Below are 24,830 nucleotides of genomic sequence, written 5' to 3' on the forward strand. Positions count from 1 at the left end.
GAAGTCCATTCTGGGCCTGGTCAACAAAAAATTAGCTACTGGTTCTGCCAAACTGGTGCAAACCAGCTGAATCCCACAACTGAAGAGATTTCTTAAAAAAGAAAGCATAATAGCTTTAGTATATCTATGGAGAATCCCCATAAGACTGGAATCTGAACTTAGATGTTCTGGATTATATAGTATGACATCCTGAGAAATATCCAATTATATATACATATATATAATTAGGCACTGCCCAACTCTCAATGACCCTGGATAATTTAGAATTCAAAAGAAAGAAGGAACACAAAAGAAAAAGAGAAGTTATGAGTATTCTGAAGACATCATCTAAACCAGGGGTCCCCAATCTGTGGGCTGTGGCCCACTACCAGGCTGTGGCCTGTTGGTCACTGGGTTGCACGAGTGGCTGGCCAGTGTGTGCAAGTGTGTGTGTGTGCACTCACCCCCCCCCCCCGCTTGCACAGCATCGCAGCATCTCACGGGCATTAGTGTTGCCGCAAGCACTACCATTGCCATGAGGGCCTTAGCGTCGCTACAAGCATTGTGAGGTTGTGAGTGTTGTGCAGGTATGAGCGCTGCACCAGGACTAGCCTTGCTGCGTCGTGCGTGCACACTTGCAGCCCCATTCACATGTGCACATGTGCACATGTGCACTTCAAGGCGCCTCTCCCTCCCTTTCCCTCCCAGCTGCCAACCAGAAAGGTTGGGGACCTCTGATCTAATACCAAATCCAATAGGACTCAACAAGGACCACCTGTTGATGCTGGGAGAATTGTCAGATTTCTAATAGCCTCCAGGGTGGCTATTAGAATAGTCATCAGGGTGGAAGTTAGCCAGATTAACTGTGTGGATACATGGAGACTTGAATCTGGCTCTTCCTGACCAAAGTCTGCTATTGCTAAAAGAAAACAGAACCCCTAGCTACACAACCCCCATTCTACCATGCTATCTTACCATTTTTCTCAATCACAATATTTTTCCACCCAATATGAGTCGGAGGACAGATAAATACTTTTCACTGCACGGTTTTATCCAGAAGCTAATAGGTTGTATTAAATAGGTCAATAAGCAAAACAGAAAATACAGACATTCTGCAAAATATTATTATATACGAAGACTTAAACGTTGCACACAGAAATTACACAGTAAACTTGTTCTGAAAACTTAAGACGGGAAGATTTATTTAATTTTAAAGCTGTTAATAAAGCTTGGCCATCAATAATTATTTCTCTTGGTTTTTTTATAATTTTGAATAGTTATGACTAATTTCATGCCTACTGACTTCCCAATCGCAGAGGGATAAACAGGAATGCCTAGAACAGGGGTAGGCAACCTTGGCTCTTTTATGACTCGTGGACTTCAACTCCCAGAATTCCTGAGCCAGCCATGCTGAGGGGAAAGGGAGAGGTTTCCAAGCTGAGCCATGCTGGCTCAGGAATTCTGGGAGTTGTAGTCCATGAGTGATAAAACAACCAAGGTTGCCTACCCCTGGCCTAGAACATAGTTTACTTTCTTGAATACTTTGCCTGAATGCATGGGTATATGATCACAATTTGTAACCTTCTCAGTTGGCTTCCGACAAGCAAAGTCAATGAATGGGGGAAGCCAGACTCACTTAACAATTTTACAATTCACTTAACAACTTCAGTGGTTTGCTTAACAACTATGGCAAAAAAAGTTGTCAAATGGAAAACAACTCACTTAACAATTGTCTTGCTTAGCCATGGAAATTTTGGGTTCAATTGTGGTGATAAAATTGAGGACTACCTGTACTTGTTTGTAAGGGTTGTGATATGTCTAGAGCAGGGCTCTTCAAACTTGGCCCTTTTATGACTTGTGGACTTCAACTCCCAGAATTCCTTAGCCAGCGTGCCTGGTTGAGGAATTCTGGGAGTTGAAGTCCACAAGTCATAAAAGGGCCAAGTTTGAAGACCCTTGGTCTAGAGCAGTGGTTCTCAACCTGTGGGTCGGGACCCCATTTGGGGTCGAATGACCATTTCACGGGGGTCACCAAACCATGCTGTCCGCCATTTTTTCCCCTTTTCCCTAGCTGTCCTACTCCCTCTTATTGGTGGCCACACCCACTTGGGGGTCACCACAACATGGGGAACTGTATTATGGGGTCACGGCATTAGAAAGGTTGAGAATCACTGGTCTAGAGGTTCAAATTAAATAATCTCTCTCCATGTTGTCTTCCTTAACATTTTCCTTATTTTTCAGACGTTTCCTACATTTTTTCCCCTTCCTTTCAAGGCTGTCTGTAGTTCATCTCACTTTTTTTAGCCCACATTGCTTCTTGATTTAGATAATTCATTCATCTATCTTTTTTCCACTTTCAACCTCATATTGTCAGCTATTTTTGTTCTTTCTCCTCTCTCACATCTCTGGCTGACACTTCTAAATGTTTTAGTTAGGTTTAAAAATATAAGCATTTCTGATATTGGCCATGACTTAGCCCAAATTAAACACCTTTAAGGATGATTGCTTAATGTTTTCCATTTGAAATCAATCGCCCCATTTGAAATTACAGCATGTAGACCAGGAGTCCCCAATTTCCGGTCCTTGGACCAATACTGGGCCACAGCATGCCAGCAACTGGTCCGCAGAAACAAGCAAAGCCCCATCCGCAGGATACAGGCAGCATACAAAACCATGCCCCCTCCAGTCCGTGGGAAAACTTCTCTCCATGGAACTGGTCCCTGGTGCCCAAAAGATTGGGGACCTCTGATGTAGACTATAGCCCGGTCAAAAGGATTTGATCTAATCTCCAAAGCCTGTGTAGCTTAGTAACTGTGACATTATTCTATGCTTGTAATGAACTTCCTGGTAAGGGTAATGTGACCATAAGTGTGTAGGATGCACTTTGTTTCATCTTCAGTTATCTAAGACAAACATATAAATCATCAAAACTATACATTGTTAAAACACTTGAGATATTTCTTGCCAAACAAGGAAGGACAAGGAAAAATCAAAGCTCCAGTCTTTTATTACTTGACTAATTTTTAATGCCCACATACATGCACAAATGCTTTGATTTAAGCATTTAAAAAGTGGACTCTGATGGGTTTTATTGGTGGGAGAAATCTTTAAACACTAATGGGATTATTTCTAGGTACCATAGTTGTGTGCATCACTTTCAAATATGTCAATCTTGTTTTGTTTATGCCTTTGTTCATTCTTCTCATTTTTGTAAATATACAACCTAACGTTAGGCAAAGGGAATCAAGTGATGGTTTCTGGACTTCTACCACTTCAAACCAGTAATTTCCCACAGTGTTTGTCTGCCACTGGGCTGCTTTTGGATAGCCACTTTATCACACACATCTTTTCTGAGCATCTGGGTCTGACTGTAGAAGACATAAAAAGTTGGAATGGAGTGAATGGTTATCTGTTGTATTTCTATTTAATTTTAAGGTTCCTGTTCTCCATTAAAGTCTCTGATCCAACTGAGTTCCACTAAAACCAAGGAAACAAATAAAGTATTTACAAAATATTCATTTTACAACTCTTTACTGATGTTTCAGTGTTGTCATTCTGCTTGGAGTCATGGGATTCCAACTTTGTCCATTGTCTACCTTTCTCCAATTTAAAGGTCAGAATCAACCTGGAAATAAATGGGTCTGGAAACAGACTGATAATCGTAACTATATGGCTCATCAGTTTTTTTCCAATTAGCAGCTTAGTGGGTGCATTTAAAAGCATTTGAATTTTCTAAACTGCCTTAAAAGAATCCCAATGGACAGCACATTATTGTTATTTAGTCTGGAACTAACTTAGGCCTCCTTTTCTAGAAAAAGAAGAGAACCACCTGCATAACAAACTAACCCAGGAAAAACCTCTTTCCAGATACTTCTTCCATCCAGCAATCCAACAACAACCCTGACTGAAGCAGGATGAATAACTACTGTACTTCCTTCTGAATTAAACTGCCATTTATCCTCCCTTTCATCCGAATCACAAGACTCACTTTCACATCCTTTCTGATGGAGATGAGACAATTATGTGCCATCCAGGATGTTCTGAATAGTGCTCTAATTCCAGTCTCCTAATGACTTCCTCCCACATCATGTAGATATTAACTAATATGAGAGACAAGACAGATCCAGAGTTCAGCAGGTAGATGAACCATTTCTTAGCATCTAGAAATGCGAAAACACCAAATCCTGATGTAACCATGATATTGTAGAATAATAAGTGACGGTTCTGAAGCTGCCAATAATTCAACGACAGGTAGCAGCTGTCAATACAATGATTCCTGTGGGGACCATCCATCCTGTTTGTTAGTTAGGCAGCCCGATCTCCCAAACAGGCATCTTATATCTAATTACCAGAGCGTTGGAGGGAAAAAAAGCATCCCTGAAACCAAATTAATTTCATTTTTAAATGAAATTAATTAAATGGAAGAGTAGACTATACAAATTTCACTATTATAAGGAGGCAGCTTCAACATAACTAAAGAGTTTACATGTGCATCTGATATATCTGATGCTGGGTTAAGACATAGAACGGTTGTAAATATTATAAGATATCCTTTAGTAATAACACTTTTTCCCAATTACCTTCTTGGGGAATTGTGACCACTTGAGAACTTTTGTTTTGGAATAAGGCAATTATAGATAATCAGTGGAGCAGCAGTGCAGCTAATTTGTAAGTAACCTGTTAAAATGCAACTTTCAGGAGCTGGGCGTGAAGGTGTGCTGTTTGGCTGTGTGCTGTGCATTTTTATTTCCTTGCTGAATGCTACCCAGTGTCCTAGGGGGGTGGGGTGCATTATAACATTATAAAATAAATAATACACAATTATTTTACAGCATTTCCAAAACACTAGGCACAGTACAAAAGACTATTTCCACGTAATCTTAAATAACTGAAAGAAGCTTGCAAAATATCCAATCATCCTATTGGCGATTATGCTTAACAAAAAGCAATGAAAAAACAATAAGTTGTTATACTGACCACCACTACTGCAAATAACCTTAGAAGCTTATCAAAATTTCTCCAATCAGTTCAATGACTTTGGCATGACTTTGCTGACATGTAAGTTGCTAATCATTATGTTTTTTTAAGGGTACATCAAGTGACGATGTGCTAGGTAGATACTCAGTTCAGCAGGCGAACAATCAAACTCAATTGAAATTGCCAGAACTTCACATAAACTTATTGTGTGCACTAAGCTATATGTGACTCAGGTATTCTACTGCTGACTAGGTAATAGAATGACAATTTGGAAAACATTCAATGTCCTTCTAAATAGCTCAAGGATTTCTGTTGACCAAATTACTAGTCTAGGATGAATGTAATAAACGATGGAAATTAGCTGGTGTAACCATGTACATTATCCACAAATAAACTTCTTTTCTCAACTTCAGTCTACAGTTGAGATGGCTAGTTCATTCCTAGTGACCTAATGTAAAGAAAGGAATTAGCTTCCCTGGGTTCTCACCTTCTCTCATATTTTTGGCTTGGAATTAAAGACCAATGAATCCAGGATTTATGTGTGTTCAAAAGATAGGGCAGATAGGTAATTTCACAGTGCAATTAATTGTTCAAGGTAAGACCGCTAAATTGTCAGAATTATATTAACCTTCCAGAGCTAGAGAAATTTCAAATAACAAGGACAAACACTCCTGACTTTTCACCCAGAAGTCTAGGAATAACTTCCTCAGATTTTCCATTAGGGGTGTATAAAATAATCCAGAAAAGTGTTCACCGTTAATAGGATTAATAACATGATCAGAAGAAGTCAACTAAGGTCAGTGGCTCTGTAGCTCAACCAAAACAATACTAATTGGATTAGCAAATCTATCTTTCTACTGCACAGTGGGAGTAAAAAGAAGCCAGATTTTAGATACTTTTCCACTCTATGTGTTTATATACTGTATGTGAAAGCTGCATTAATGTGCTTTTGTTTATCACATCACTCCAACAAAGTTCTTCTATTTCGGAGCGGGTTTAGTTCTATCCTTTGTTTCTCTTTAAACCTAACTTATTTATTTTGGCAGAAAATATTTACATGTTATTTATTTGCAGGTTTTTTTTTTTTTAAACTATGACATTCTTTCCTTTTTTGAAATGACTTTTTTTTTGTTCTATTAAGAATGCTTCTCCAGTTCTTAATCAACGCTGGTGATACTGATTATTAGAGCTGTACAGTGCATAGAATTTGAAGGCAAAAAAGACAGTCAGCAAGACAAATACAGGATTTATCAGCAACTATTTAAACAAAAATCCTTTTTTCAGAGATTGCATGGCAGTTGAGAAGAGCAGGTAATAAATTCATGTCTCTACATGCTCTAAAACATCTTTTTACCTTGGATCAAGTTTCTTGACCTTACCGGCTACAGGCAGATGAACTTTTCTAGTATTTTTGTGGCATGTTATTTCCTTGTTTCAAGAATATAAATCAATGCTTTTGTCTACTATCACATGGATATTCCTGTTGGGGTGGCTGGATTCTAGAGTTTTACTGACATAGACCCAAGAGGCTGGAGAGTTACAGCAATTTTCAGGATGAACAGGTTGCTGATATGTTCCACTTGTGACAACTACCACGGTGAGCATGTTTCATTTTTTTTTTTACAGTTCCTTATAATTACAGCAGGCTCCTACACCACAGTATAATTTCTCATGGACACCATTATTTGCACTGACAAATTAGAAATCTGAATAATGATGGCTTTCATGGGCTATATGCATTTACAAGTCCATTCTCCCAGCAATGTACTATATTGCAGTACTGTATTGCCCTGGAGTTTTTTTTAGCTCAAATGTGTAGAGAATGGTTAATTTCATACTGAGCAAATTGTAGCTCAATGGTATATTACATGCTTTCCCTGCAGAAGACTCTCAAGTCAATTGCTGAATATATTGAATTAAAAGGATCAGGACAAAGGTGATTAGAAAGATCATGACAAAGCCTCTGTCTGAGAGCATGAAAGGCATTTTTCCAGTCAATGCTTCAAATTATTCAAGAAGGCACCACAGTAGCAAAAGCTAACCTATACTAAAAGAGAAATAAATTCAGCTCAAGTGCTGAATGTTGGCTGTCAAACAATCTTAAAACAGCTCTTATCCAACTGATATTTGTATGAGAGCTGAGGAAAGTTTTAACTTTAACAGCTACTATTGAAAACATTTGTTATAAAAGATAACTCTTTGCCTTGGTAATCAGCAAATATGGTCTCAAGCACATAACTTGAGCAACCAGCTGGTTTTCTAAATAGTTCAGGTGGTTTAGGTGGTAGCTGTATAGTTGGTTGGATGGTTACAAATAGAGTTTGAACAGGTAGAGTTGGTTTTCAATATTTGTTCAGACAATTCCTTACAGAGCAAATGAAGCAGTTGTGAGAGGAAAATTGGACAAACGTTGATACATCATTGGTGATGATGAAAACTATTTTTGTATGTTTTATAAAAAGAGGAAAAAAACAATTGCAGCAAACAAATATAACTAGTCTGTATCTTAAAATGGAAATTCCATTCATACACAATCTCATCCCAATACATACATCTCTAAACCTGATCTAAATCCCCAAAGTGAAAAGTAGTCTGCCATATATCACCGTAAAAACTTAATTCTCTGTTGTTTGTTCCAAACTTGGCTTGGGAGTATGACCAGACACAGTGCTTATCTTGTTAGCAGCTCATGAAATTAATTGTCTTGTCTTCTAGAGAAACCAATAAAACAAAGTTCACCTTGCTGCCAGTTCTTTTGAGTCCCTTCTGTAAACACAAGCACAGCATTTGCTCCCAACAATAAGCAAGGTTATATATAGTAGTTGTTCACTTTGAGATTGCAAGTTCCTTTGAAGGAAAATGAAGGAACAAAATTTAATTCCATAGAGAAAAGATGACAAGTTACTTTGTGCTCTTCAGCATCAAGTTCTTCAGGAGTCTCTAGCAGCCAATTTCATAATTCTGTCTGTCCTTTGGAAGAATGAAAATTCTATCAATACGAGTCCTTCGGTAATTTGTCACAATGAATGGCGTTTAGTTTCTTCCCAAAGCTCCAGTCTCTTTGTAGTGAGCAGCTGGGCCACTCCACTTAAAAGCATCAGGAAAATAGTGAAGGACATCACAATGACATAATGGCTTATACTGCAATGAAGAGAAAATGATGCATTAGAACGAAGCAGTTTATAAATAAAGTAATCTAAAGGAACTAGGTTTACTGGTAAAACTATACACATTGTTAATTGTTCCACTGTCAGGAATTTTTTCCTTAATTCTATGTTAGTTGTCTCCTTGATTAATTTCCATCCATTGCTTCTTGTTCTGCCTTCTGGTGCTTTGGTAGATGGGCTGGCTCCCTCTTCTTTCTCCCTCAAATATTGGAACACTGCTATCACGCCACCCCTAATCCTTCTTTTCACTAGACTAGTTATACCCAATTCCTGTAACGGTTCTTCATATGTTTTAGCCTCCAGCTCATTAATTGTCTTTGTTACTCTTCTCTGCACCCTTTCCAGAGTCTCACCATCTTTTTCTATATCGGGGCGACCAAAATTGGATGCAATATTCCAGTGTGGCATTATAAAGTGTTACTCACGTTTCACGTAAAATCTTGATTCTATCCCTCTGTTAATGCAGCCTAGGATTGCATTGACTTTTGGGGTGGCTGCAGCACACTGTTGCCTCATACTATATTTATGTGATTGTCCAAGATTCCTCTTGCAGTTACTGCTATTGAGCCAAGTTTCACCTATTCTGAACCTGTACATTTGTTTTTTCTTGTCTAAGTATAAAACCTTTTTCTCACCACTGACTTTTTTTTTTAATTGAAAATTTTTAAATTTTACAAAACAATACGGTTCCCTTCCCCAAACCACCCCAACCCTCCCATGCCCTCCCCCGACCTTCCCTGAGCTGAATACAGGCTTAGTTAATATTTTTTCAAAAAGTCTTAAAACAAATATAAACCATAAACAAATCTAAATACATTAATTAAAGAAATTGTAAACTAGTTAACAATAATATATGTATAAAAAAAACAAAAATACAAGGAAATACGAGAAAATAGGAAGAAAGAAAAAGGAAAAAAGTCTATAAAATATCTTAAATTTTAAGTATAAGTTATTGAAAAGCTAAATAATATTTTTTTATATCCAACTTATATTGTATAAAGTCTATCCATTTTTTCCATACCAAAAAATACTTCTCTTGCGATTGGTCTTTCAAGAAAGCCGAAATCTTTGCCATTTCCGCCAAATAAGAAACTTTAAAAAACCACTCTTGCAAGGTAGGCAAAGATTCCTTCTTCCAACATTGCCCTACTAACAACCTTGCCGCTGTGATTAAATTTAACATCAATATAGTCTCTTTAGTATCACAATCAGAAACAATACCTAACAAAAACAGTTGTGGAGTAAATTTTACCCTTCTTCTAAAAATTCTTTGAATATTCCACCATATCTTAATCCAAAAAGCTTTTATATTTTTACATGACCACCAGATATGATAATAAGTAGCATCCAAACATCCACATCTCCAACATTTAGGCTGTAAGTCTCTCACCACTGACTTTTGTTAGATAGGGCCCAATGTTCAAGTCTGTCAAGATCCTTCTGGATCTTGAACCTATATTCTGGAGTGTTGGTTATTCCTGCCAGCTTGGTGTCATCTGTAAATTTGATGAGTTCTCTTCTATTCTCTCATCTAAATCATTTATGAAGATATTGAAGAGTACTAGGCCTAAGACAGAACTTTGGGTATCTTGCTACTTCCTTCCATCTAGACATAGTTTCATTAAGGACTACATCTGAGTGTGGTTTGTCAGTTAGTTACAAATCCATCTGGTGGTGGTGATGCTGTCTATCACACATTTTTCTAACTTACTAAGAAATAGGTTGTGGTCTACTATGTCGAATGCCTTACTGAAATCCAAGGATACTATATACACAGCATTTTGCTAGTCCATTAATTTAGTCACTTTATCAAAGAATGAATTAAAAGCCACTTGACTTTAAATCAGCCAGAGTTTGCCCTCAATCCCTTAACATTTATGAGAACCAACCAACAGCATTACTCAGTTTGTATAAAGAAGTCAATAATAGACAGGTAGGATAATCAAACTGCAGGAACCATTCTTTCAACAATTTGACTAACACCATACAGTTGTCCAAAATTCTTATAATAAACACAACCTCTCTGGGAGGAAAATATTAGTTTTGTCATCCGACTGATTTTTTTTTCTTCATTTCCAAGTAGTTTCATAGATAACAAAACTGTTATTGAATTTGTTCTCCTTTTAATGTAGAACTTTGTGGAACTTTATGAGTTCTGCATTCTATATTAGTGTCTTCTTTTCCTTCCCCAAAAGCTGTACGCAAGTAAGGAATAAAACATAAGTCTCCATACTTAGATTTTGGTGTTTAAAAAATACAGAGATTATTTGATGACTCTACTAATTTGTGTTTTAATCTTCCTAAGCTCAGATGAAATTTTAATTACTCTGAATAATTAAAAGGAATTATGACTGCATATTTTGTTTGTTCAGAGTCAGAAGTTCAACTTAGTAAGAAATACCTGTTGTATGATATAGCTAAATGTAAAACAAACAATTGACACTCCATAATCAGTAGACAATAGTAATTCACAATTGTCTGAACTGATTCTTTGACATTTCGATTTTAAATGTGTCCAGAATCAATCTAACACCCATTTGCTAAATTGCAAATCAAACAACTCTCCTTTCTTCCTGAATTCACCCTTTTACTTCCTTTAAATTATTTTTCAACATCCATCTTTTTCAATCAATTACTTGACTCAGCTCCATATTCTTACCAAAAAGTCTAAACTGATTTAAAGAACTAAAGTAAATGCATATTCTTCCCTGTTACCTGTAACACCACCATTTTTTGTGTTAAATTTTAGACACTAAGAATCTTGGAACAGAGACAGTCTTTTTAACGATATTTATAGTTAAACATCATAAAATGCTACTAAACGAATGGCTGAAATGAGAAAAGCAGGTTTCTTTGCAGAACTTACTGTGATGAACACAAATTGCCATGGGTAAATTTTATATATATATAAATACATCCATCACACAAACACACAGAGTATATAAGGTTAAATGAACTGATATAATTTGTTCCATATATGAACAAATGAAACACACCCACCCACTAAGAATGTATACCCATTTTATACAGCAGTTGCCCAATAAAGATTTGTAGGAACAAAAGTTTTTAATGTCTTCTTTGAACGTGACCGTATTCCTTTTCATTTTTTCCCAATGGAGACTTAGAGGCAGCAGTTCATCATAGGCTTTAGGCAGAAGTCTATCACAACTCTGCTACCAGAAATCCATGACCAAGCATAGCATGGATTAGAAGCAACAGCTATCCACTTGTGTTTAATTTATTTTCTGCATAAGCAGAAAATAAATTAAATGATGCCTAAGGACTGCAGTGGATAATCATTGGATTGAACATTCAAGCAATGAAGCGTAATAATTTGAGGCAAGGCAACTGTATTTATAAAATGCAATATGGTTTGGGTTGGGTGTACATGTGTGTGCATTTTTAAACAATAAAAAACAATTTAGCCAGGGTGTATATCATGCTAAGTCAGGCTACTGTTTTACAAGGAGTGGCATCTGATCACACTCATTGGCTCCATTCCCTGGACAATGCAACTAGCAAACGGATATCACTGTTTAACGCATAGCATATATTCCAAATGCACAGGTTACAGGCTGGTTACAATTACCTAGAGAACACAGTCATAAACAAATATTGGCTACATTCTCTAGTTAGTCGAGGCTCGATATAAAGTGCATCTTGCATTCAGAAAACACTCTTAAGTGTAGACAGTTGTTTGAATATCAAATTACCTAAAGAGAATGGAAAACTAGGGGGACTATTCTATGCTTACACTGATTTAATGTGACGTTTAAGCATTTCTTGAACACATTTTTATAAAAACAGAGGGTAACAAGTGCAGAGGTGACACACCTGTAAACTTCACACAAGTTTTACTCTTACCTATAGACATAAATTGCATTAGCATCACTGCTTCAGACAGGAAGGTGGTGCAGAGAGTGGTGAGAATGGCCGAAAAGATCATTGGCAGCTCCCTCCCTCCCATCCAGGACATAGCACAGAAGTGCTGCTTGAGCAGGGTCCGTAAGATTATCTGGGACACTACACATCCTCTTCATGACCTGTTTTCCTTGTTACCTTCTGGAAGGAGGCTTCGTGGTATCTGAAGCAGAACATCCAGATTCAGCCAGAGTTTCATTCCACCCAGCATTAACCTTGCGAACTCTCAAGCGTCCTCCTTCCATTATATATTCAAGATAGACAATATTTAATATTTATTTGCTACTTGTATGTAGAGATGTTGGTCTATACATATGTTGTTCAGAGTATGTTTAAGTGTGTGTCATGTATGTATTTTACTTTGAGAGCGGGCAACTAAATTTCATTTTTGATGTGTGCCATTGTGCCCACAGTATAAAAATGACAATAAAAGTTATCTTATCTTATCTTATCTTAGAACACTTTCAACTAGCCACATGATTGATAGTAGCTGTCTTTTTCCATTAGAAGTAATTTAATGTGTTAAAATCTATTTCTGCTGCTTTGCCTTTAAGCTGCAATAAAAATCATGGATCTCAGATTAAATTGGAATGGTACAGAATCGCGTTCCAGAGAAGAGCTGCAACTTGGTTGGGTATATGTGCAGAGAGGCATATGTTCTACCGCTGAGCTAGAATTGCCTAGCAGAGCCTGAATGAGGCATTCTCATCGTGCCAATCAAAGCTTACAAAGAGTGCTGCTAATCAGGACGAGGACGCAGCATGATTTGGAAACTGCTCATATTTAGTCATGATTAGAGAAGGAACATCAGTGTGTGTGTGGGGGGGGAGAAGCTGTGATCTGAAGAGGTTGGTTGATGCATCAGGAAGTAACTTCTTTTGAAAGTTTTAAATGCCTCCCATGCTGATTCTTTCCATTCTTTCCTGATCGTGCAAAGGCGGGCATCAAAAGCAAACCTGGAGGCATTTCTTTTTAAATAAAGATCTTAAATTTTTATGCCTCCAAGACTACACATTCATATGTAGCTAAAATTTAAGTAACGGGTCAGGACATTTTAAAAAGAATGTCAGGTCTCTTGATCCATGAGGAGAGTAAATGCCATTTCATTTTATAGAATTCTATAAAGAAAGCCAGCGAACTACATTAAGCCTCAGTTCTGAGTCAAAGAAAGAATGGGAATTATCTATTCATAATTCACAAGACTCCCATTGAAAGGGTACTTTGTCAGGTATGATTTAAACCAGGGGTGTCCAACCTTGGCAACTTTAAGTCTTGTGTGGACTTCATCTCCCAAAATTCCTCAGCCACATGGCTAGCTGGGGGATTCTGGGAATTGAAGTCCACAAGGTTTTAAAAGTTGCCAAGGTTGGACACCTCTGATTTAAACAATTGTTGAACCATGAGCTCTGTGCATTGTTAGAAAATATCCACTGGTTTGTTTCAAAATGTATCTTGCTCAGAAAAAAAAATGAAAGTAAGCTTGAGGAAAATGCTGATAGACAGCTTCCTCATTGGTTTACCTCCAGAAAAATTGCCTTCTGAAAATACAATTGTTTGCTGATTGGCCAGGCCAACCAAGGCAGCGGTTTTGAGATCAAGGAAATGTTCACAGGGGAAAAGCCACTTTGTGACAATTACCAGGATATGCTACTCAAATTCCAAATGTGCTCATCAACAATTCAGAGAGGCTGGTTTACCAGAGGAAAAGTCATGCACAGAGTGCCAGAAAATTGAGTAAAATGGCATAATAGCCATTTCAGATACCTGAAAACTAGACAAATACTGTATGAAGACTGCAAGGACATAAATACTGCACAAATTATGTAAAACTTAAAGAAAAATGGGCATTTATACTGGTGTAGCAGTGAAACCAAAGCTGATGTGTATCATGAAATAGCCGTGTAAAGCATGGATGGTGTGCATCAATTAATGAACCAAATTCTTTCAAAAGCCTTGAATTTCAAGAAATGTTCTATTTGCAGTTCAAACCGTGATTACTAATTCACCCAAGTGATTTACTACTTGATTCTGAAATTATCAAAGGAGTAACAAAGATATGGTAACTTTTAAGATTGCTAGAAAGTACTGGGGGCGGAAGTCATATGTAGTATGTTTTATGCATTCTTTTCTTATTAAATGTTTATTAAATTTGCATGCTGCTTACCTCAGCATCGAGCAACTCTGGGAAGCTTATATTAGCTATGCAAAAATGCTAAGTAAAAAAAATGTGCTATAAACAATGCAATTCCTAAGAAATTTTTATCATCTAATGCAGTGGTTCTCAAACCTTTTTAATGCCACGACCCCCAACCGGTCGTAAGTCGAGGACTATTCAACCGGTCGTAAGTCGAGGACTACTCAACTGGTGCAGCACCGTTTGCAGAATGGGACTTTTGGCGGGCTCAGCAGGGCAGAGATAGCCTGGACAATTCCTATTGGCTTTTGAAAGCCAATAGAATTAGACTCTATTCAAGAGAGTCTATTCCATTGGCTTTCAAAAGCCAATAGAATAAAAGGGAGTAGCACAGCTAAGGAAAAGGGGAAAAAAATGGCGGACTGCGTTGTTTGGCGACCCCCGTGAAATGGTCGTTCGACCCCAAATGAGGTCCCGACCCACAGGTTGAGAACCACTGATCTAATGGCAGTCTTCAAATATACACAAAGTTATGAACAACCTGTAATACATGCCAGCAGCTCTATTTGGAAGATGAGTTTTCACGGAGAAGTAGGATAGTAATTTTAGAACAATAACAAAAAAAAGTTTGCTGAACAACAACAACAAAGGATCAAGGTTCTACTTCATGGCAGGATTTGATGTCCTACATGGCAGGCACAGATTATATTTATAATAATACTGAATATGCAAATTTTATCTTGCTTGAAGGTAAATAAAAAATCTATAGATTAGCAGATATAGATGTACGAATATGAGGAGACAAGGAATAGATCCATCAACAAGTTTAAAAAAAAAGTATGTTGAAAGGCATTTTCTAAGTTCAGAAAAATCATTTAACAAAACTCTCCTAGAAGTATACTTTTCATGCTAGCATGAGATTGTACATCTGAATACTTCTCCATACACAACCTGTACGACACTGCTAAAAAAAACAAAACAAAACAAAACCTGGAAATAGATAGGAAGAAGGGCAAATTAGCCAAAGCACTAGTTTTTCAGAGGCAGGAGTTGTTTTACAACGAAAAGTGCTCAAATATACAACTGTCTTTCCATACTTTGGACTTCCACTTTAAAAAGACTGCAGATTATCTGTCTTTTAAGGAGATGTAATTCACCTCAAAATGCAACACTTCGAAATAAGGTTAAAAAATAATCTAGAAGGAACAGGAATGTGACATTGACAGCAGTGAAGACAGAAATAAATTAGGGATATAAATTATACAGGCTTTCAAGTTTCCTTTGTGCTACCCTACAACAATAAAGAACATTCTTGGAATCCTTGCTGTACCTGTTTCTTGACCTGGCCAACCTCAAAGAGTTGATATCAATCTTGTAAGCTTCTCTAACCTTCTCTTTGCCTTATCTTATGCAAATAAAATCAGGGTTACTTTAAATTTATCATGCTTTCCTCTTTCTTAGGATTACGTATGTTTCTGCATGTCTCCCCTTAATGGCTCACTTATTATTTCCCCCTATTGCCAATGTTGGGTCTATTTTCTTTTCCACAGCAGATCACGGCTCACAATTTGAGAATCACTGCCCAAGCAACACACTATTACCCAACTTAATAAGACAAACACACACACACAAACAAAAAAAGGAAAAAAATAAAACAGGGATAAGAAATTAAAAAATGAATCCATTTTCTTTGACTAGAACAACAAGCAGCATTTTGCAGAACCACTTTTTACGAAACATTCTTGGTCAAACTGTTAGACTGGCAAACCACGCATATTTTTTGAATAACATTAGGGTAGAAGAAGAAGTCACAGGAGCAGCTAACCAGTGATCTGTACCTTGTTCCAATGTCTAGCCAGCTTCCGTAATCTTTAACCAGAAAGAAGAAGTGCTAGAGAAAAAAACAAAAACAAAAAGAACACAACCATATTCAGTATCTGTACATTGCCCAATAAAAATGAGAAAACTGAAATGTATATTTGAAGCAGATTGTTCAGGACATGCAAACCCATCTGTAAACAAAGCAAAGAAAGGCCAGTCTCCATAAGATGGTATTTAAATAAAAACAAGCTCATACTATGCCTGATGACAAGTCACTAAGAAAATGAATATGTACCAATCTGGTGTAGTGATTAAAGCATCAGGCTGGAAACCGGGAGACCGTGAGTTCTAGTTCTGCCTTAGGCACAAAACCAGATGAGTAATTTTGGGCCGGCCATTCTCTCTTAGCCCTAGGAAGAAGGCAAGGGCAAGTATTTCTAAAATCTTGCCGAAAAAACTGCAGGAGCAGTCCAGACAATTACTACAAGTCAATAGTGGTTTTAACAACAACACCCCCCATCCCTAAAAGGAAACTAAATAAATTACTGTAAATTTCTATTTGGTTATGAACTCCCTGGGCCCAGACAAATACTTCCACAAACAGACAGTTGCTCTTAACAGCAACCAACCTGCATTTTCTTCACCATGTTTGCTAAAAATGACCCAAAGCGTAATCGTGTCTGGCTTTCTTCTTTCTATTTTTCTGGCTAGTGCTTGCAGAGATGGGATGATTCTTACTGGAACAATCATGCTTCTCTCAACATCTGCTTCAGCCTTCTAAATGGTCTTTGGCTAGTCATTTCTCTTTCAGCTTTAATTCCCTATAGCTGCATTAATGATCAACCTAAATGATACCATTACTGAAAAGTGGGCATGCTGAAGAAGCCATAGAGATAGTGATTACAGTTTATTGTCTAAAAATTAGTGTAATTTTCCCCATCTCATGAATATGGCAAAGCAGTCTCTTCTTCACCATAAACTGTTATACCAGTGGAGGAGAAAGCAATGGAGATAAAAAGAATTCTATTAATTTATTTCACCATTTGGCCAGATGGGCAAAAGTTCTGATTCAGTTTAAGGCAGTTATCAAGCTATACTGCTACAGAACTATCATGTGTTTATCCACTTTAAAATGCTGACAAGTGAAATTTAGAAGATATTTAAGAGGTATTTAAGAGGACCTAGTCAACCATAGTCGCTCCCAGAATAAAGGAAGATCAGAACAGATAAATATTTGGGTGGGATAACACCAGGAAATCTCATATCTGTATGATATATTGAGAATTTGAAACACACACACACACATACACAGAAAAAGGAAATGGCAAGACCCTTCTATATTGCTGCCAAGAAAACTACACAAATGTAGCTGCCAAGAGTTAAGCTCAGCTTAAGAAGTTTTCACCTTTATTTTGGACTCAACAATAGGTAGCCTGGGATTTGCAAATATTTCCTCCTATTTATGAGATTTCCTGGACCAGTTCAATCAAAACAATTTAGTTATGATGTGACAGAACAAAAGCTGGTGTGTCATGTTTAACTAATTCCACTGGGAGGAATAAGAGAACATAGATTGGAAAGTATAAAGCTCTTCCATTACTGTTCCAAAGACACGTCCCTTCTAGCCAAGTTGTGATGTCTGAATACACTACAAACATTGTATATACGTTAGGGTGAGAGTAGTTTTTAATTTAAAGGCTATGTTTATTATAATTGTTTAATCTATTTGACATCTCCCACTATGTCCAAAGATATGCTTATTCAATCCGTCCTGGGTGGTATTTCTCATTAACATCTTGCTTGATCATTTAGTATTTCCTTTGAAAAATCAAAGGAGATGCTTTTTTGTTCTGAAAGCAGGGAAGAACAGATTTAAAAAATTAAAGTAGGTATGCAGGTGCATCTGGTATTCAGATGAAAACTCAGTAGCTAACTTAATGGCCCCATAAAAGAATTGAAGTAATAATACAGACTTATAACTTTTTTGATCATTCATTAAATTATTTCAAAGAATTATAGCGGAGAGAGAGGGCCTATCTGCAATTTATGCAGGGTTTCAAAGTCAACTCACTGACCTAATTCAAGGAACTTTGAAGTCTGAAGCTAATTCAGACATCCCTTGATTGAATTAGCAGAGCTCTCTGGGTTTTGATCTTATTTGTACAAAATGTCCAATAGTAGCTTACCAAAGCCATAATGTCTGAAATCACAAGAACGATGAGAAAAAGCCTGAGGGGAAAAATAAACAGTGTATCAGAAAAGTACAATAATTCACAGTTTAATAAAGCCTCGAAGAACACAAGATGTGTTTTGAAGTACAAAGTAATTCTCTTTTGATCTATTTTCTCAGTATTGCATGTTTTAAGAATATCAGGGCAACCATACTCTATATTAACTATCATACATGGAGTGGGCAGGGAAATAAGCAGAATTAAAAAGTAGGCTGATTTGTATGACTTGTCAAAAATTAAGCCTGCTTCTTTACAGTTAATGACTCTTCTACATGATTTATTATGTAACTTACCTACCTTTTCCAGGGACCTGACATTCTCCCTTCTAAATTTTACTATTCAATCTTCCAAAATTTCACAAAGGATTAGCCAGATTTTGAAGATTTATGATATTTATATTCTAATGCTTTCCCAAGGAACATCAAACAGTATACTTGATTCTTCTCTTTCTCTTGGTCTATTTAATTACTTCGACAGCCCAGTTTCCCTAGTCTTAATCCAGAATTATAACCACTTTACTACATTTATTCAATATTATCTACTCATCCTTACAGACTAGAAACTGGCTTAATAAGAGAAAGCTGTTTCTCAGGATACTGTTTCTATGACATACACAACACAAGGCAGCTTTGTACCACAATGCCCCTCTGCACTTTTACATAACTCTTGAGTATCAAATGTAGAATGTACAGCCTGCAAACACAAATGTTCGTTGCTGCTATAAATGTGATCTCAAGTGTATCAGGAAGCCATACTCTATAGTTCCAGGAAAAAAGAGGTGAAAGTTGGTTATACGTAATTGAAACAAACACAAAATGGTTTTCCAAATGGGGATTTGGTTCAAATCCTTTCAACCCCATTCACTGAATGGTTTGAGAACATTCACTCAGGTTGTGGGTAGTTTAACATGAATTCTATGCACGGTGTTCTGAATTCCACCAGGTTCATAAATAGTTGAGTATTTATTTCCACTTGGCCTGAAGAAACTAGTTATCTGTATCTGAGGTACACAAGACCACATTAGGAATACAAGTAAGTTCAAATATCATTAAAGACCTTTGCATTATCATTATCTTTTCATTAAGTAATTGAAATATTTTGAATGTGGATAATGTTCCTGATCACCAATAATTGGCTTTACCCCAGAATTGTGCTAAAGTGCTGCATATAACTGACCTAGTAGCTCAAAAGGAAAATGGGTCATTAGCTGTAAGAATTATAAAAGTGCTATCAGTTAGAGTGTGAAAACTCATTAAAATGTGTTGCATTATGGCATTAAAGCAAGATGATTACAACAGCCTCTAACAAATTATATCCAGTCATATTATCAAGATCAGTTTTGTAAATTAACTTTACCTTAGAAGGCCATTAGGACAAGACAAGAAACATTTTATGCTAATTTGCTTAGAAGCTTACTTCTCTTTGCAAAATAGATAACTCAGCTGGATACCATCAAAATCACTGAAGGTATCTGATCAGCAGTGATGATCTGTGCCTCTTTTTCTCAGAGATTTGACAGATGCACAGAACATCAAAATCAATTTCTATTGATAGCATTAATAATGGCACTGACATTTCTTGATTTGGAATGTGGTAAGTTTCAATTTTACAGCTGGGTTCAAACATTTACCTACTCAACAGGAACAGCCAGTGCACAGAGGGAGAGCTGATCTGCATTTTTCTTTGCCAAGATATAAGACATATCATCGATGTAATCTCTCCACATGGAGGTATATGTATGCCATGCTGCAATTTCCTCAATCATTCAGTCTACTCTCCTCTCTCTTTAGAGGGGAGGAAAGAGAAGAATCCTATTAACTGGACAATGCTATTCAAGTACTGTCCTCTGTATGAATTTGCCTGCATAATATGTTACTTCATCACTGTGGAAAGGCATGCTTGCCTGCATTCAAACTCTCATGAATGTTTTAAAAATCCTACTTTGATCAGAAAAAAAAAGCAATTCATCCAATAATCTGCTATGTGTGAATTTTCAGCAACTGAGTGGAACTAAAAATGGATCAATCCCTATTCATTAGGCAGAGACTGAAATCTTAGTATCTACAATACAGCAACCATGGAAAATTGATACTTGTAAAAATGTAGTCACTATTATGCCAAAGGCAATCGTGTGTATGTGTACACAGTCTAAAATATACAATATCATCAAGAGAGTACTGTATGTGTGTTTGTGTATCATCAATATCATCAAGAGAGTAAAAGAATTGCAATGGAAATGGGCTGGTCACATAGCAAGAAGAACTGATGGCAGGTGGACCAAGGCAGTCATAGAATGGATCCCACTTGATAAAAAGCATCCATGAAGGAGACCTAAAACAAGATGGATCAACGACATCAGCAAGTATTGCAGGCCCAACTGGCAAAAGAAAGCTCAGGACCGTATGGGTTGGAAACGTATGAAAGAGGCCTTCATCCTGCCATGGATAGACAGTGGCTAAAATAGTGATGATATATACATCTCTACTGACACACATAGAGAGAGAAATTAACAAAAACTGAATACTTTCTGAAGGGGGAAAAAACTTGGGAACTGAATCTAACGATGGTATAATGATAAAAGCAGCATCCTACGTGCAGTTTAATTTGTTCCCCACTATCAGTCCCAAAGCAACTTCCGATTCAGTAAATGCATGCACTGAAAATCTTTACCTTTTAGATGATAGCTGGGTTGTGACTTGAATAGCTTCAAAAGCACATGACACGAGAACAAAGGGGATTGCAATCTGTTCAGTAAACACAATTCGGTTAAGCTAATGGCAGGCTCCCACAAAACAAAACAAAGAGAAAGGATGCCCAAATTAACATTGCTAATATTTAGAGAGCCATTTAAGCACAGCCCAAAGTTCATCAGGTTGAATGCAGAGACTGCAATATTTTTTTTTTTAAAACAGTTCAGTGTGGTTTAGGTTTAAAATAAACATTATTTTCAGTTATGGCATATATGGTTTCTGCATTATGTTAAACCTTTTTAAAAAGGTTATTAACATAAATAGGCTGCAAAATGACATTTTTTAAAAAATGAATTATCTACTTTCAAGGAACATTTTCCATATAAATGTTGAGAAGCAGTTTAGTGATATGGAAAATCATGACTGGTAAACACATTCTCCTGTCCCGGAACAGCCACCAGTACTATTTACATTGTGGAAACTTTGATAATTTCTGCTACAACAACTCCCCAGAATACAATTCAAGATTGACCATATCCATGTTGTATTATATTGATACAATTCACTCATTTGTTTATTCCCAAATATCTAGATGTATCTGGGAGTTGATATATATATATATATATATATATATATATATATATATATATATATATATATATATACTGTATATCTGCCAAGTTTTTTAAAAAAATGTTCTAGATGGTATTTTCGCAAAATGTTGTGTTCCTAATTTGTAAGTGCTTTTTTAAAAATATGTTGTCCCAATAGTTCTCTTTCAAATTCAGAATCTAATGCAATACATCACAATGATCCAGTTCTGAACTTTCTCGTTCCATACAGTTTTGAAGATGTGCCTGTGGCATGCATGATAAGGGTATTCAATCTCATCGTTCTTCTATAAGATTTAGAAGACTGTATTCCTAAGTTCCATGCATTTTTTTTTCTGGGGCAAAATAAAGGATGATCTCATCTTATTTACTCTGGAAATTATGCTAAGTTTCCTGAAGAGGCAGAGAAAATTTTGAATTTTTTTCTCCTCTTTTTCAACATTCATGTAGAACAGCTTCCACTATTTTGATATAAATCCCTCAAAAGTCTTTTCTAATGACATTCATGATTTTTTTTTAAAAAATATTTTCTTGCAAATTACTACTACAAGTACTGTGTTTCTCCAAAAATAAGAACCAAACGGAAAATAAGCACCTAGCATGACTTTTCAGGATGCTTGTAATATAAATCCCACCCCAAAATAAGCCCCAGTTAAGATTGTCAGCCAAACGGACGCATTTAGTACCATATTTTCCCCAAAATAAGACCTAACTGGAAAATAAGCCCTAATGCAGTGGTGGCAAACCTATGGCACGGGTGCCAGAGGCGGCACTCAGAGCCCTCTCTGTGGGCACGCGCGCCATCGCCCCAGTCCTAGGCCTTCAGCTGGGTTTTATAAAACCTTTTCGCTTTAGGCCTCCGCCGCCATGTGCAAAAAAAAAAAAAGGTTCAATCAATCAGTCAATTTCAACTTTTCATGGGGAAAAAAAATCTTGCAAAGCTGGAATTGATTGATCGAACTTTTTAGTCCCACCCAGTCTGCCATTACCACTGGGCCAATGGGCCACACCCAGCCAATGGGCCACACCCACCCGGCACCTGACAATGCATAAGTGAGTTTTGGGTTGCAGTTTGGGCACTCGGTCTCTAAAAGGTTCGCCATCACTGCTCCAATGTGCCTTTTGAAGCAAAAATTAATATAAAACCCAGCCTTATTTTCGGGGAAACATGGTAACAGTAGCAAATAGAGATTGAAGTGAAGTATTGTATATTTCTTTAGTAGCATTTTTAGTTCGAAGTGTTGATTTGAACAGCTTGTCATCATCAATGTAGGAGAAGGTGGAGAGACATCACTCCTGCCTCCCGTTACACAGAAAATGGTTCCTTTCTCTGTGATGAAGGAACACAGAAAGAAATGGCTTCCTATCAAAGATAAGAGTTTTAGGAATGTGGGTTCCCCTATCTAAGGCATGTAGGGGAAATCAAAAGCCTGCTGGGATCCAAGCCCTGCTCCTTTTGTACGTGTGTCAAGCATCTACAAAAAGGGGTGGGCTTGAATTGCAATGCCATGATTGCCAAACTGTGGGTCCCTTGAAAGCCCTACATTCTTTGGTGACATCAAGCTTGTGAAAGAAGAGGATCCAGTTTTTGGAATTTACTCAGTTTATCCCTTGGGCCATAAGCGGTCATAAACTGAAGAATAATAAAAGTGAAAATCAGACAAAATAAAATATGTTAAAACAGAGCCACGTTAAAAGTCTAATATTCTACATTTGAAAAAGTAACACAAAAACCATACACAAGCCAATTCTCTCTCTCTCTCTCTCCCTCTCTCTCTCTCTCTTTCATCTATCTATCTATCTATCTATCTATCTATCTATCTATCTATCTATCTATCTATCTATCTATCTATCTTAAATTTCTATGCCGCCCATCTCCCCTAAAAGACGACTCTGGGCTGCTTGCAATTTATTGAAATAGGTGAAAAATAATTAAAAGATTAAAAGAGTATTTGTTGAAAAGTGAACCTTCTAACTTTAAGGTATAGTGACAAGGGTACAGCAGAACTGTAGCTTATCCCAGTAGTTCTGATCTTACTGCATACATCTCTTACATAGGTGGAACCTCCAGGTCATGAAACCGGAAGTGCCATGACATCACAGGCTGCTGAGACTTGGGAGGAGAAAGAGAGCCACTCCATCTTTGGTGATGTCATGGAGGTGGAGTTTTAGTTACATAGTTGTGCAGCACGTCCTGTGACTTCCTGTAGCTTACCGATGTGGCACACCTACGGATCTTTTGGGTTATATAAATGTGTACAGCACAGCAGTTGAAAACCATTGGCCTATCTAGTCTAACAAATAACACTTCCAAAAAAAGGCAATTACTGACCTTCCACAATAGCAAGCCTCCCATCAGGAAAGGGCTGAACACAGTCAAGAAGCAATATACTGAGGTTGGATCAAAGCTAGAATTTAAGAATGAGAACAGAATAAACATTATTAATGTGCATTTTTGTAGCCAACACTTTCCAGGAGGAAACAGCAAATAGCATGTGTCCTTTGTTTCAATTACAAAATGTGGCATTATTATGTAGCAAAGGAGATACTCTGCTAGTTTATACTGCTTCTACTTTTACAGTTGAACTTTAGGGTTTTTTTTAAGTATTTTTAAAGCGCCACTGATCTTACAAAATATCTCCTTATATCATCTTCTTTTCCACTGATAACTTTCAGTCATTCCTAGCTCTGTAAGTAAACAAGTGACATACACAAAAGTACCTGGCACATTACCTATTCCTTGTAATGATTGGCTGCTACTTTTAAGCCAGCTTACTGTTTTTGCTTTTTTCCATATGAAAAGTATTATATTTAGGCTTCTTAATGTGGTCCCTATGATCGGCAACAATACCTTATTTGGTGTCCAAGCTTTGGCCCACTTGAATTTATACACCCACATACATGTTTTTTTTTTTTTTTTGTCATAAAGGCAGATTGCCAGCTTCCAGTATAAACTTTTATTCCCAAAAATAACTCGAGAAAAAAAAAGCACAATCTTAAAAAAAACACCCATAGCAGATGGTTGTACCCGAGTGCTTGGTTAACGCTTCAAGAAGACAAGACTAACCTAGGTGGAAGAATGGTGGAAAGGAGTGCTTTGTGGGATAAGCACCACAAAGAGCATTCCAGCTAGATTTTTCCTGTGTGGTCTGTGTGTCTGTGATTGCCACACTGTGCATGAGCAATCAATTTGTGAACAGATAAAAGCCCCTGATAACCAGTTTTATTTATTTATCACGAGCACAAACAACATGTTCAAATTCCAACTATGGAATCCCAAATATGATTACCACACTATG

The 24,830-nt window shown here is 37.0% G+C and overlaps 1 protein-coding gene and 1 long non-coding RNA gene across 6 annotated transcripts in view; one reads left to right on the forward strand and one right to left on the reverse strand.

Annotated features, from left to right (window-relative positions):
* Positions 1 to 6,185: 6,185 nt before the first annotated feature.
* The window catches only part of PIGN (phosphatidylinositol glycan anchor biosynthesis class N), a 66,547-nt gene continuing 47,902 nt past the window's right edge, over positions 6,186 to 24,830 (reverse strand). For all 5 annotated transcript variants that reach the window (XM_039356232.1, XM_039356233.1, XM_039356234.1 and 2 more), the window contains 5 exons: positions 23,864 to 23,939; positions 20,901 to 20,974; positions 18,186 to 18,228; positions 16,017 to 16,069; positions 6,186 to 8,097 (listed from right to left, as the gene is read on the reverse strand). In XM_039356232.1, the coding sequence (XP_039212166.1) occupies positions 7,974 to 8,097; positions 16,017 to 16,069; positions 18,186 to 18,228; positions 20,901 to 20,974; positions 23,864 to 23,939 (370 nt within the window). In that variant the 3' untranslated portion in view covers positions 6,186 to 7,973. The remainder of the gene's footprint in view (positions 8,098 to 16,016; positions 16,070 to 18,185; positions 18,229 to 20,900; positions 20,975 to 23,863; positions 23,940 to 24,830) is intronic.
* LOC120313863 overlaps positions 6,438 to 24,830 on the forward strand; it is a 46,120-nt gene continuing 27,727 nt past the window's right edge. Inside the window, exon 1 of the long non-coding RNA XR_005558275.1 lies at positions 6,438 to 6,553. This is a non-coding gene — a long non-coding RNA (uncharacterized LOC120313863). The remainder of the gene's footprint in view (positions 6,554 to 24,830) is intronic.

The sequence above is a fragment of the Crotalus tigris genome, unplaced genomic scaffold, assembly GCF_016545835.1.
Source record: "Crotalus tigris isolate CLP2741 ecotype Arizona unplaced genomic scaffold, ASM1654583v1 scf7180000018807.1825209, whole genome shotgun sequence".
Taxonomy (NCBI): domain Eukaryota; kingdom Metazoa; phylum Chordata; class Lepidosauria; order Squamata; family Viperidae; genus Crotalus; species Crotalus tigris.